Source organism: Hydractinia symbiolongicarpus, chromosome 13, assembly GCF_029227915.1.
Source record: "Hydractinia symbiolongicarpus strain clone_291-10 chromosome 13, HSymV2.1, whole genome shotgun sequence".
Lineage (NCBI taxonomy): Eukaryota > Metazoa > Cnidaria > Hydrozoa > Anthoathecata > Hydractiniidae > Hydractinia > Hydractinia symbiolongicarpus.
Window position 1 is genome coordinate 16,865,944 of NC_079887.1, and position 14,000 is coordinate 16,879,943.

A 14,000-nucleotide genomic window follows, 5' to 3' on the forward strand; every position below is an offset into this window, starting at 1 on the left:
TTTCACAAAAAGGTAGGTTATTTTTTTGTCTACTAGAACAAATAAGTTTGGACTGAGCAGCTCTAATAAAAGTTAGCTAAAAAAAATGCCAATATATAGGCTTTGTACCCCCTGCCCCCGTCTTTTGTACCCCCCCCCCCCCACCGTGATTTCCCGATTTTCCGTATGTCGGGAGCGAAAGACTGGGAAGTACAATCAAGGAATAAGAAAACGGCTATCGGCTAATTTGAATTATCGTGTATTTTTACAGACCTAACACAAAACATACCAAGTCCTGATAATAATTGGCTTAGCTTTCTCTTAATACTTCGAGTTGGAAAGCTTGTACCTTCAATGGAATCATTACCTCTAGCTACAGTCAGAAGAAGAAAATTCAATCCATAAAGTATTAACAAAACTCTTTCTTTTTAAATTTTATTATAAAATTTTTAAATATTTCCTAAAACTCAAGTTGCTTCTTTTTTTTGTTGTATCGTTAAAATAAATTTAAGTCACCAATCCAAAACTAACAGGGGAAAATATACACGAGGGTGCCGATAAGCCACCAATGGTTCAAAAAACTATAAAAATTAAAATAAATTACTATGTGGTGGCGAAGTTCTTAAAAGAACTGTTTTTGATGGTTTTTGATAAGATTTACTTTATAAATAACTTATATATAAACTTTATTAACTCCTTTCTCTTCAAGCGCCTTCTTGCAACTGTCGTCCGCATGATGATATGTTACAAGAAATTGCATTTCGGGAATGCTACGGGCGATTTTGGAGGACAAACGCCAAATTTATTCGCAAAGTCGCCCGAACTCGCCCTTGTATATGCGTGCGTTTGCTGCTTATCAGCACCCTCTTAAATATACCTCTTCATTCTTTAAGGTATTTGCTCATTTTTGGTTAAAAACTTTTGTACTGTTGCTACTAGCGTCTTTTTACTGATATATGTTCTAAATCTAAACTATTTTATCAAACAGTGCCTTTAACTGGAAGTTCTACTTTGTTTACCTACTTTCGCATGTTGTTAAATTCTTCAAAAACTCGAACCTTGCAATAATTTTTTCAAGAAGTGAGCTATGTACGATGTGTGAAGTCACAAATGACCAAGTGGACTTTTGTTCGATAATGGTGATGACCGTTAATGTAATTATTGTTTTTGGGAGATTAAGTTTGGACATATATAAAAATATTTAAAAAAGATAAAAATATTCAGGGCTTCATCATTTTCTTTACAACCCTATGTTTTTTTTGTGTTTCATGAGCTTACAATAATGTGGTATAGCTAAGTGATGATAGGTAAAAACTATTCTTGAATGACCCTTTAAGAATGTGAAACCACATAATAGACCTTACTCAAATTTCGTGTTTTTCGTAACTTTTGTGTTCAGTGTGGTAGATTAGTGTGCGTGTCAACTGGCCAAAAAAGCCATAAGTATGAGGGCAAGCTTGGGCAAATTTTTAAATACAATTTGTACTTTCCAAATGAAAAACAGTGCTTTCAATTCTGTTGTCTTGGCCACAAAAAGTAGTGATCTATTGTTTATGTGGTTAGCCTCATTAATTCCAATAAATTTACCCTGTCAATTTTTCTCCAGGAGGTACAACATAAACGGTTCTAGAGTGTTAAAAAGCTTCCATTTGAGCTACAGAAACCTTTTAAATTTCTGTTCAATAAGCAACAATTGTTACGTGGGATTGAACCCATATGAATAGGAAGTGAACGCTCTACCGACTGAACTACCAATCCCCAAAAGAAGACAACACTCAAAATGACTTTATTAATTATATCAAGCATATTGTATCTAGTAAACACTTTTTGAGCACTCTGTCCCAAAGAATAATATATAATTGTAGTTTAGAAATTTAGCTCTAAATATCGTCCCTCAAAGGCACTGGATTTTAATGTATTTAGAGACTTTGCTATATATATAATATAATATACTATATAAAAATGTTTTCTTTCATTATAGATTGCGTACAATTAGAGCGAGGAGAGATGTTATCTTGCAATACGTGAGATAAAAAGAAGAAAGCGAAACCTCACACCGCGTTGTTATTGTTTTTCTGTCAAAAATTTGAAGCTGTTTTATAAATCTTGATAAAGTTAATAAATTGTTTTCGTTTCTGTAGATTGTTTGTTTTTGTTTATTGTTTCCCGTGAGCTTTCGAAACTTATTGCAGCAGATACCGCGGCTTTAAGAAATCGGTTTTCATAACTAGTGCCGTTATTTTTACGTGTAAAAAAAACAACCCACAAGCTGCTTTGTTCGCCTTCTCATCTCCGAAATCGTTAACGCGAAAGTCTCTATTATTATCTGCGTTCCGAGTATTATTTTCCGGTTGAAAGAGTGTACCTTACCACGCGCATCCCATTAATTCGTGACATTTCGGCACGCTACGGATTGCACAACTCGATGTATTGCATTTCTTTCAGAATAAAGGTTTAACTTTATAAAAGTATAACTTTGCATAGATTTTTGGCGCTAAAAACTTTATCAATGTTGGATTTACGTCGGCCAACGCTGACAATATTGTGATTATTATCAATATTTAATTTTATAATTCTGTGGAAAGAGGTTTTACGAAATTTCTCAGTAATCGTTTTTGTTTAGTTTCGCGCGATCTAAATCTCTCGTACCTTTTGAAAAGAAATATTCCGCATATATATATTGTATTTTTGCCAAAAAATCACTACTTTTGCGCAACGAGTTGTTGTTGATCCGCGGTGAGTTTATTTTGCAACCTCGTCCCCAGGGTTTTCTACGTCTATGATATTTAGTTTTGGTGTATTCCCAGATATCAGCTGCAGTAAGATGTTAGCACCTCGCCGTATTATATCAAAGAGAAACAAAAAAACACTAGGGACAACTATTAGCTAGTTTCAATTTTGTTTGCAACTTGCGTAATGCTTCGCAACCTTTTTTTAAATTTCTAGTTAAAATTAAAGCTGACATCATGTCAATACTGTTATACTCAAACTAATAAATGTAACATAAACCCAGAAACAATTGATTTCAAAGGTAAAGGCGGATAAAAGATCCGGCTCGGTGGACCAGAATGTAGGAACCAACAGCTCAGAACTAAAAGACTGTAACGAAAGAGGTTCTTCTAAATTATGACCTATATATATATATAAAATCAAATAAAGTCAAAGTATATGTTCACGGCGTTCGTATTTCCGACAGCTAGCTTTGCAAACCTTTTCTAACAATTGTGTTATGCTGTTTGAAACTCTTCTAGTTGGCTCATACCGAAATCAAAAGATTGCATTTTTTTAGTTCTAATAAAATACTTCTAGCTTAAGTACAAATTTTGGCTTTATTTTATTTATGGAGTTTAAAAAAATCTTGTCGCTGCTTGATCGGCACTGCTTTAGGCTTAAGCTTCTACGACAAATATTTTCACAAATTCATTGCAGAAAATAACATCAAAACTTGATATAAACGTTGATTTATATGCTCTATTTTTTTAAGATGTTGCACCGCCAATTTAACTTTCGAATGGTGTGAGATGTAAACGCCCAACCTTCTTACAATATTGGCATACGGAATATATCCAAATGACACCCTAAAGAGCATCGCAATGACTCCTATTTTATTTTCAGTGCAGTTAGCTGGCTTTATTTAAAAACTGCTGGAAATAATGGCTTGACTAAGCACTGCAGCGAGCTAGCTATACTGTTAATCACTTTTGCGCTTTAGAAAACACATGTTTGCTCCCTGTCGCGAGTTTAGCATGATATTAAGTTACATTTTAATCTTTCCATCCTTGTTAAAGCCAATTTCTTTATATCGAACAATATGAGTATGAATATAACAATGATGACCATGGTGAATACGTTCAAATATCTTTTATATCTATACTGAGTAGAAATGATACCAGAACAAAACAAAAAGCCTTAAGTTGCCTGGTCCCGTTTTTCGGTTGACTTGCGAAATGCTTAGCAAACATTTTTAAATTTATAGTGTTCAATATATTCAAAATCTATTCCTTAGTGAGATGGTATTGGATCAACATTTAATCAGTGCATAGTTCATTTGTTAAAAAAATGTTAAACAAGTACCTGACAGAATCTTTAAGGAATGTTGTTGCATTTTACTTGTTGTTACTCAGCACTAAACAGACTAAATATTTTTACAATCAGATACAATTAAGTATTACAGCACACCACACATCTTAGTTCGTTTTCAGCAAACGATTGCTTAATATACCATATTCTCTGGAAATAATTGTGCGCCACGTTGGTTTTAGTATCAACACCTACTGCGTGATGCAATACAGCGTATTACTGAAAATGAAACAGCTCTAACACATTGTGACATATTTCATTGTAATAATGTCAAACAATGGTATCTCTCACCTCTAAACCAGTGAGTTTCTGGTTTAAATAGACTTTATGCTTACTGCCATAGGTATCTCTTCGCGGTATAATTTTTATTTTCTCAAATTCCTCCAGAATTAAGGGTTTTTTTTCTAAATCTTCTTCGTTTTTAACGTTGTGCTGAAAATTGATTAGAGTGGAAGAACCTACGCAGCCGTGTTTAAGGTTTACATTTGCACGTACGGCTTTATTATCAATAACGTCAGGTGAATCCAGAACTTCATTTGTTTTTTCATCTGCAGCTACTTCAAACTTGTGTTCTGTTTGACAGTTACTACTTTCATAATTGCCTTTGCCATGATAAGGTAAATCAATTTCGTAACGCTCTAAAATTTTAACAACATTTTTTATGTCTATGTCTGCGGGCTCGTCAAGAATCTCCTTGTTAAAAATGCAACAATCATCTCTGTTGGAGCTGTGCCCAGCATAGTCTGCCTCGGTGCATTCTGGATCTGATGTTTCTTTATTGGATTTTTTAATACAATGTCGTTGGCTGCCATAGTTTCTCACTGAGTTAGTGTGAAAGACATCATCAGTATTAAAGACATTTTTCTGGTGCCTGTTAGACACTTCGACTGGCATATCTGAAAGACTGGATGCAGTGTGATAGTAATTATCACCGGAAGGGTAATAAGTCTTCTGGGAAGCAGCACGATTCCGCTCTTGAATCTTCTTAAATCTCAAAAACTCCTCAAAATTGTGAGCAAGATAAGAGTCATAACTTTCATTATCTTGTAACAAAAATTTTCTTTGATTCAAAAATGGTTCCTTTATTGGTAAATGAAATGCTGCATTTGAATCGTAAGGCGATTGGAAAATAGTATCGTCAGCATATCGATGACACCCTAATGAAGGCCATCCGCCAAAGGCATGTTGCGTATTGACACATCTTTTACACTTTAATTCGTGTTGAAACTGGCTTGGATTGTTTAAATTTTCTGGCAGATTCGAAAAATTTTCCCCCCATGTTTTTCGGTCATCATTTGTGGAAGAATGTGGCTCAGTGTTTCCAGTACAGTCATCGGTACTACTTTTGAAAGTGTGCAACTTCAAAATTTCTTTAAGCTCTTTGATGGAAGCTAACTGCGCATCATTGGCCAAAACCTTGTTCTCCATGATCTCTTTAGTAAGGAGACTATGCAAATCTTTAAGATTAGATTCCATCTTATCGCATTTTTTCCGTACGATATCCAGCTAAACACAATACAAGTAAATCATATTTATATAAACTAGTCGTTATCCCGTGAAAAAATACACGGGGTCGCCCGTACTTTAAATTAAACCGTTGCAACAAAGTGGACAGAAATATATCGCATTTGATATTCGTGTTTCCGTAACATCATTTTCTAACGCCGCGGGGGGTCCGCCAGACACAGACAGACGACGGCTATTATTATAGAGAAGTAATTATTTTTATCACTGTGATTACATTTTATTGCTTCGAATTTTTTTGTTCATCTGGCTTAATCTTTTTAATAATCAGTTACGAGGTTCGTAATGATCAGTTACGAGGTTGATTTATGCTAATAACCATTCCGAGGTGACATGTTATGATCGGCATACACTCACGAAGGCTATTTTGGTGTGGAAGTGATGGTATAAGGTTTGTAGGTCTAATTTTGTCCTTTTTCTTTTCTAAATAACATGTATCTATCGGAATATTTTTTTTCTGCTTGTTTTCACATGTTAAGATGAATATATTATTACTATTCTTTTAAGGTTTTTGTTCTTTCACCTTAGCCAACAATAATTATTGCTGTGTTATCTTGACTTTTACGTAGCCGCAACTGGGGTTTGTGGCTAATAGCTGTTCGCTAACTAGCTAGCTACCTCTGGCAAAAAAGTGAAAGTAGTCAAATACAGTTGGCTGCAAATAAATTTTCAACCAACCTCTCTCACGCTAATTGCATTTACGCAGCTACACCTTCTACTGTTAATTAACTTGATATGAAAATAGTGTACCTTTAATAATGAGGGTTTACCTTTCATCCAATAAATAATTTTGTAATGGCAATGACTTTTCCAAATTTCACGAAAACTTTATCCGCAAAGTAGAATTTCTGAATCAGTGTTTTTTACTATATGTTTTCCCATCTATATATTAATACGCCTTGTGTGTGTGTGCGCACGGTGAGGCCAAGGATAAAAAATAAACGGGTCACTTTCTTATGGCTCATGCATTGTGTCCCCAAAGCGTGGCATAAGGCTAAAATTTACTAAGTTAAAAAAAATTGCTACACTGGCGTTTATTTGTTGTTTATTTTAAAAGCCGTGCGGGGTCGTTATGGATAGAATAATTTAATTTTACCCCCGGTTTACCATGTTCGCACCATATCTCACGGAAACAAGTTGTTTATCAATTGAAAAAAGAAAACCGAAGCGAAGAAGGTTGTCTCGTTTTCAAATTAATCCTGAAAAAAGTTATTTCAAACAATGTTTACTTATCATGAAATTAGATTAAAGCTTATTTGTTCTTCTATGTTTTCCATTATTGTGTTCTGAGACCGAGGTTGCTTTCTTTTTTAAAAAAACTGTCGAATTCGAATAATAATTCGAATCTAAAATGTAAAAAACAAATCTGTTATTGTAGAGCGACTGTTGTTGTCGAGCGTGTATAAAATGTTTATATTGTCAGAAATATTTTTTATAAAGAAGAAAAACGTACGATGATATAACGCCACAAAGAGAACTGGTTGGAAATGTATCGGAAATTGTAGTTAGCTATACATTTTCAATTTGTTTTCTGTGGGATAAAGCGAAGTTTAGTAATCGAAGTAAAAAACTGATTCGACTTTTATCCAGAGAACGCTAGCTAGCGACCTACTGAGAAAGCGAAAGAAAGCAGGCGTGTTTTTTAGATTATCTGGTAGAGAATAAGCTGTTTTAACTTTCAGAGCTAAACTTTCCCTTTATGAAGTTAAATATGTTGTGTCTTGAGCCGGAAAATATTTTCTTTAAGCACTTTTTTTGTAAGAATACTCTGAATAATAGGTCAGAAGTTAAGAATATCCTAGGAATATGTCCAACCTCGATTGTTTGCTTTGAATATAAAAAAAAACTACCAATAGCTATAGCAACATATAGCAAGCTTTATTTTATTAAGGTATTATATATGTTGAGGTCATAGCCATGCTAAGAATATATTAGGAATAATGAGAATAGTATTTGTCAAGAAAGTTAAAAACATTGAGGCTGAAACAAAAAAAAATACTATTCTTATAAAATGCACGGTGTATATCCTAGAGAAGAATTTTATAAACTGTAAAAAGTAATTTTTCCGTCGTTACTGCTTTTAACGCTAAGAAGTGGGTGATTCACTGTTGTTGACATTATTCTAAACAAATAAAATGTAAACAAACTTAAATCGATGTTTACATTTGTCATGTTACAATTTTTTGAAATGTATTCGATTCTTAAATTCGAAAACACTGCATTGTTATCATGCACGGCACGTTTGCGCTGCTTTCTTGATACATAAAGCCAAAAATAATTGATTTTCTTGGTAATGAGTTTGGGTCTGTTAGGCAAAAAGTTCCTTTAATATTTTGGATTGAAATATTGCGGTAGATATACAATATACGGAAATGATTCAAGTTTTTATTTATCTATTTATGAGTTGATAACTGTTGATTTCTTTTATTTTGTGTAAAACTTTGATAGGGTAGCTGTATGCAATAGACTGAATATCTGATTTTGGTATGGCGTGTTACAAACTGTACAGTGTGGAAATTTTGTAATAAACTTTTTGTATGACTTGGCGAAATATGTTGGATTTTTTAATGTCTGATATACTCTTTTCCCCTGGTGTACTTCCGGCATAGGAAGGCAAGTACGTAGTTTTAGTAGATTTCGCTTTATACGTAACGGTTGTTCGACGCCTTTGATTTTATAGGACTTTTTTTTTGTTTGTTTGCACCTGCTTATATTTTTAAATGTTTTGTTTCAACGGGTATATATATAAAGTAATGCAGACTGTGAGCAACCTCGATCTCAGGATTTTTTCCTCTTTTTGCCGTCCCGTAATAAAAAAGAGACAAAGAGCCGAGGTTGGATTGTGAGTTTTAAAAATTCAAATCACTATGTTGTATGTTTTGTTTGGTATCCCTTACATGCATTCAATGACAGATTCAGTGGATTCTTCCACGGGAATTCGGCTAGTCTATATGTTAATTCGCCTTGTGTGTGTGTGTGCGCACGGTGAGGCCAAGGACAAAAATCATCAGTCACGTTCTTACGACTCTTGCATTTGCGCTCCAAAGCATGGCGTTACGCTAGAATTTACTAAAGTAAAAACAATCGCAAAACAAGGGTTTATTTTTATTTACGTTAAAGCTGCATAGGCCATAACGGTTAATAATAGTACCCGTTTATCCCCGGTTTAGCATGCGCGTGCCGTATCTTACGGAAACAATTTGTTTACCAACTGAAAAGAAATAGACGAAGCGAAGAAGGCTGTCCCCCTTTTACATCCATTGTACTCATTTCTTGAAAAGAAGTTATTTTAAACAAAGCATATCAATGTTTGCCGGTCATAATGTAAAGTTTGTTTGTTCTTATTGATCTTCCATTTTTGTGTTCTGGGACCGAGGTTGCTACTATCGCATTCGAATATAATTCGAATATAAAACGTAACAAGAAAACAAACAGTTGCTGTCGAGAATAGCGTCACTAAGAGAACTGATTGGAAATGTATCAAACACAATTGTACACATTTCTAATCTGTTATCTTTCGGACGAAGCAAAATTTATAAATCGATGTAAAAATCTGATTAGACTTTTATCAAGAGACGCTAGCTAACTGAGAAAGCCAAAGTAAAGCAGGTGTGTTGTTTAGTTTATCTGGTAAAGAGATAAGTTTAGGTGTGTAACGATTTTTTAACCGTTTTACCTTTCAGAGCACAGCTTTTCCTTTAAATATTTAGTTCCTTGTTGTCTTAAGTGCCCTTGTCTTAAGCTTAAACAGGTTTTCTTTATGCACATTCTTTATAAGAATATTTTTGAAAAATGAGTCAGAAGTTAAGAATATTCTAAGAATATGTCTATATTCTCGATGGTTTGTTCTAAATATAAAAATTTGTATGATGCACGATTTGATTATTTCTTACTATATAGTAAACCGAACTTCTTTATTCGTCCAAAGCAGCACTAGAGCCGTAATATGTAGCAGAATTTCCCATTAGCTATAAAATTAAAGCAAGCTTAAATTATTAAGGCATGTTTATTTTAAGGCCATAGTCATGCTAAGAATATCTATTAAGAATAATGAGGATGATATTTGTCAAAAAGTTAAGAATATTCAGGCTGAAACAAAAAAAAAAACAAAAAAACACTATTGTTATATAAATAGCATAAATCTCTTAGAGAAGAATTTATATTACCTATTAAAAAGTAATTTTTACTGTTTTTAACACTACAGGGTGGGGTGATAACTTAAACTTACCAAAATTTAAACAAACTTAAATAAATGATCGTTTCAAATATTTTCGATTCTTAAATTTGAAAACGCTGCATTGTTATCACATTTGCGCTGTTTTATTTTTTGATAGGGTAAAAGGACAATGATCTGACCTGTTATGCTTTAACATGTCACTATATTACATTGCTAAGTTAAACTTTATCTCTGTGTCGTATGAAAATATCCGAAAGATTTTCACAATCGTATGAAATCGTTGCAACGTTGTAAACCTGATTTTTACATCCTGGAATGTGTGCTGAGTCTTGCGAAATGTTTTTAGCTTTACATAGTAGAGTAATAAAAACCTGGAAAAAATGTATATGAAAGTTCTGGTGAGACTATCAAGTGAGATTTCTTTAAAGGGGAACTCCAGTAAAAATCACATTTTTGTTTTATACGTACTCAGAAAAGCATAAGAAATCAAAAAAGATTACTTCACTTGTTTTCCTTATTTAAAATTGTTGTACTAGCCTTCGCATATTCAATTTTTTTCTCATAAAAAAACAGACAGGCGCGATTTCATTTAGGACTGGACCCGATTATAAATAATGACATCACATCGTGCAGAAAGTTTAGGCGAGCGCAGAGAACGTTCATGTTAAGACCTATAGCTTACATTAAATCGCTTTTTGTATGTAATTTACGTTTAAATCTTTAAAAAATGGTTAGTTTCTTTGCCTTTCGATGTACCAATCGACCAGAAAAGTATAAAGAAGTAAGTTTTTTACAGAATCCCGTCTGTGAAAAAGGAAGAACTCAAACAAAAATGGATAAACAAAATACGTCGTGCAGGTGATCTACCAAGCGATCAAAGTTTTTATATTTGGTTGGCGCACTTCACAGATAGTTCTTTTAAAAGAGATCTCCAGGAAATAAACTTCCATATTAAAATATTGCCACTTTGTAAAAATGCCATTTCAGCTGGTGAACGCGACCAAAGTTTCTCATTTCTTCTCATTTCATTATTTGTACTTATATCTGCAGAACACAACCAAATAACGTTTTGTACATTTTTATATTAAATAAAAGAACATTATACCAATTTCCAATACAATCACCGACAAAAAAGTTTTCTAGTTACACATGTATCTTTAGGCTGGTTCACAGTCATTTGCTGTGGTCGCTCGGATAGGGAGATTTTTAAAAAGTCTATTTTCTGTGAACGGAAGAATGCTGTTCACATTCGCTCTTAAAATATAAAATTGTTTCAACTAAAACAAATATGGCGCTTACAGCAAGGCAAATTGTTTTATTGCTTTTGTTGCGAAGGCGGATGAAACGTAAAACTACTCGTGTAGCTAAAAGAAGATTCTGGGCTAGTCAAACATACAAAGAGAGAAAAATAAAAGAAGAATATCATCTCCTGGTTCAGGATCTTAAATTATTTGATAGAGCGCTATTTTTTCGTCACTTTAGGATGACACCCTCCAAATTGGAGGAGTTACTTAGATTCATTCTTATCTTCATGAGAGCCATTAGTAATTCCAACCACAGTTTCCTGATGTAGTGTATCCTTAAAAGCTAAAGGCTGTTGCTGTAACAAAGTCATTAGTTCTTTGTAATTAATTGTTTACTGCTGCTCCATTTTTGTACCGTGTGTTTTTATTTTTAGCTGCAATTTTAATTTTGATTTTTGCAACTCAGCAAAAAATACAGCATCTGATTGGTCGATAATACTCATTCGCCGTGGTAGTTGAACAAGATTCAACTACTGCTACGAATGCCGGCGAATGAGCGAAAATTACGTAGTATACTAAAAATAGATTTTGCGCATGTGTAGATGCATGGTCGCCTATTCGTGCGACTACGGCGAATGAAGTGTGAACCGGCCTTTTCGTAGCGCTCAAGTTTCTATTCTTTGTTTTTCAAAAAAGAAGCTTTTTGATGGCAGGACATGCCGAATATTTTCAGGGGGCAAATGTACCTATTTTCTTCAATCTTTGTTACTGTTTAAGGCTCCATGAAATGCTGATAATGCAGTTTCTAAAAAAGCTTTGTCAAAACAACCACTTATAAATCAGTAGTTTCTGCAACGCATTTATGACCTACCATAATCATAAAAATGATTTTTTTTATGCAATATTAATACCCCCGTTTTACCAACTTATCACAACCCGAACATTATTCGATCTTTCGAAAACGCATTTCAATGGTCCTCCATCACGGAGAAAATTCCAACGTTATATAAAATTTGTTTGCATTTGTGCGCAAAAAAGCGCGTGCAGAGGAAGAATATTGCTGAACTGTGAAATAAAAATAAATTGGATTGTAAAGTAGGAAAGATTTTTTACTGAAGCGAATGATAAAGTTTTTTTGATGAAACGAATGTTAAAAAAATCGATTAAATATGTTTTTTATTTCTTTAAAAAGAAAATATTTTGCTAAGAATGTTGTTTGAGTCAGTAAAAGACAGCTCGTCACTTTGCATCATTATTAATTTCTCCCTTGTGAGACTCAAGAGGTTCGAAGTCGTGTGGCTGTAGCTTTGTAAAATCTTTTTCATGAAGAGAATTATCCGATTCTATGTTTTCTAAGTAATAATCTTCGTCATTATTACAAGACGTCTTATCAATGAACAATGTAAACAGTAAGTAAACAAACTTTTAGAAGGTGTGCTGCTGAGCTCACGGACTTTCTGCACGATGTGACGTTTGCTCCTTTACTTGAACCTAGTTCCCTCGACTTTACGCAACCTTGTTTACGGACCCGATTAAGGTATAAATAAAGATTTTTAACGATTGTTAAAGGTTTATTCTGACATATTTATGCATTGTCTTATCAAAATAACATTTTTTTCAAAAAAAAGTTTTCACTGGAGTGCCCCTTTAACACTTTGTGGAAAGCACGTGATTCTATGCGTTATTCTGATCATCGCTTTAAGCGGACACAATGGAAGGAACAGCGTTACAAGCTTTCGACAAAAATGGTAACGGGCAATTGACATCATCATCACCACCGTAACTATTTAAGTAGATTTATTTACGGGCTATCAATTTCATATTGTGCGTCAACGTCTATGGAAGAGTATGGTATGCAATACACAGAGATAACCAATTTTTGTTGTCTTACAATTTATGTGTTGCAAATTGTGAGGTTTGAAATTTTTGGATAATAGATAGAAATAATTGAGGTCGACTTTTGTTAGGGAGAACAATATGCAATATTACCAAAAAACTATTTCTTAGTACATATAGGTTAAATATTTTGTATAAACGTTTATGGGAGAAATTGAGATGAGACTGAAATGAGCAATTTTTTATATTTATAAATTGATTTTTTGACATTTTACATTTTGTGTAAGATACTATGTATACAAACAAAATAATTGATTTTTGATAATCTTGGGCTTGGGTTTAAAGAAAACACTGTTCTTTTTAACATTTAGGATTGAAATATTGCGATAGAGGGCAGTATGCAATATACTGAAATAATTAATGTTCTTATATTCTTACATTTCTTTTCTGTGTCGTTGATTTCTTACATTTTACTGTATGCAATATATTAAATGGCTGATTTTGGTATGTGTTGCAAACTGTATATTCATGACAAAATTTCGAAAAATTTCGAAAAACTCTGCAAGGCTTAACGAACTATGTTAGGAGTTTTTGATTGCCTTTAGTATCCTTCTTTTCCCTGATGTACTTTTGACAAAGCAGTATATATATATATATATATATATATATATATATATATATATATATATATATATATATATATATATATATATATATATATATATATATATATATATATATATATATATATATATATATATATATATATATATATATATATATATATATATATATATATATATATATATATATATATATATATATATATATATATATATATATATATATATATATATAGTTTTACAATTTAGCTTTTAACCATGTACGGGTTATGCTTATTAAATAAAACAGATTGGAAAATTCGAACTGCTTTGTGTTTACGTGTCCGTTACATGGATTAAATAAGAAATCAAGTGGATTCTTCCACGGGTATATAGCTAGTCTTTATATTAATACGCCTTGTGTGTGTGTGTGTGCGCACGGTGAGGCCAAGGACAAAAATATACGGTTCACTTTCTCATTTCTCATGCATTGTGTCCCTAAAGCGTGGCGTAAGGCTAAAATTTACTAAGTTATAAAACGCAAATCAGGGGGTTAAT

At 33.1% G+C, this 14,000-nt stretch overlaps 1 protein-coding gene across 5 annotated transcripts in view; it reads right to left on the bottom strand.

Annotated features, from left to right (window-relative positions):
- Window positions 1–788: 788 nt before the first annotated feature.
- Window positions 789–14,000, bottom strand: part of LOC130623464 (uncharacterized) — a 74,318-nt gene continuing 61,106 nt past the window's right edge. For all 5 annotated transcript variants that reach the window (XM_057438955.1, XM_057438956.1, XM_057438954.1 and 2 more), the window contains one exon: window positions 789–5,565. In XM_057438955.1, the coding sequence (XP_057294938.1) occupies window positions 4,330–5,565 (1,236 nt within the window). In that variant the 3' untranslated portion in view covers window positions 789–4,329. The remainder of the gene's footprint in view (window positions 5,566–14,000) is intronic.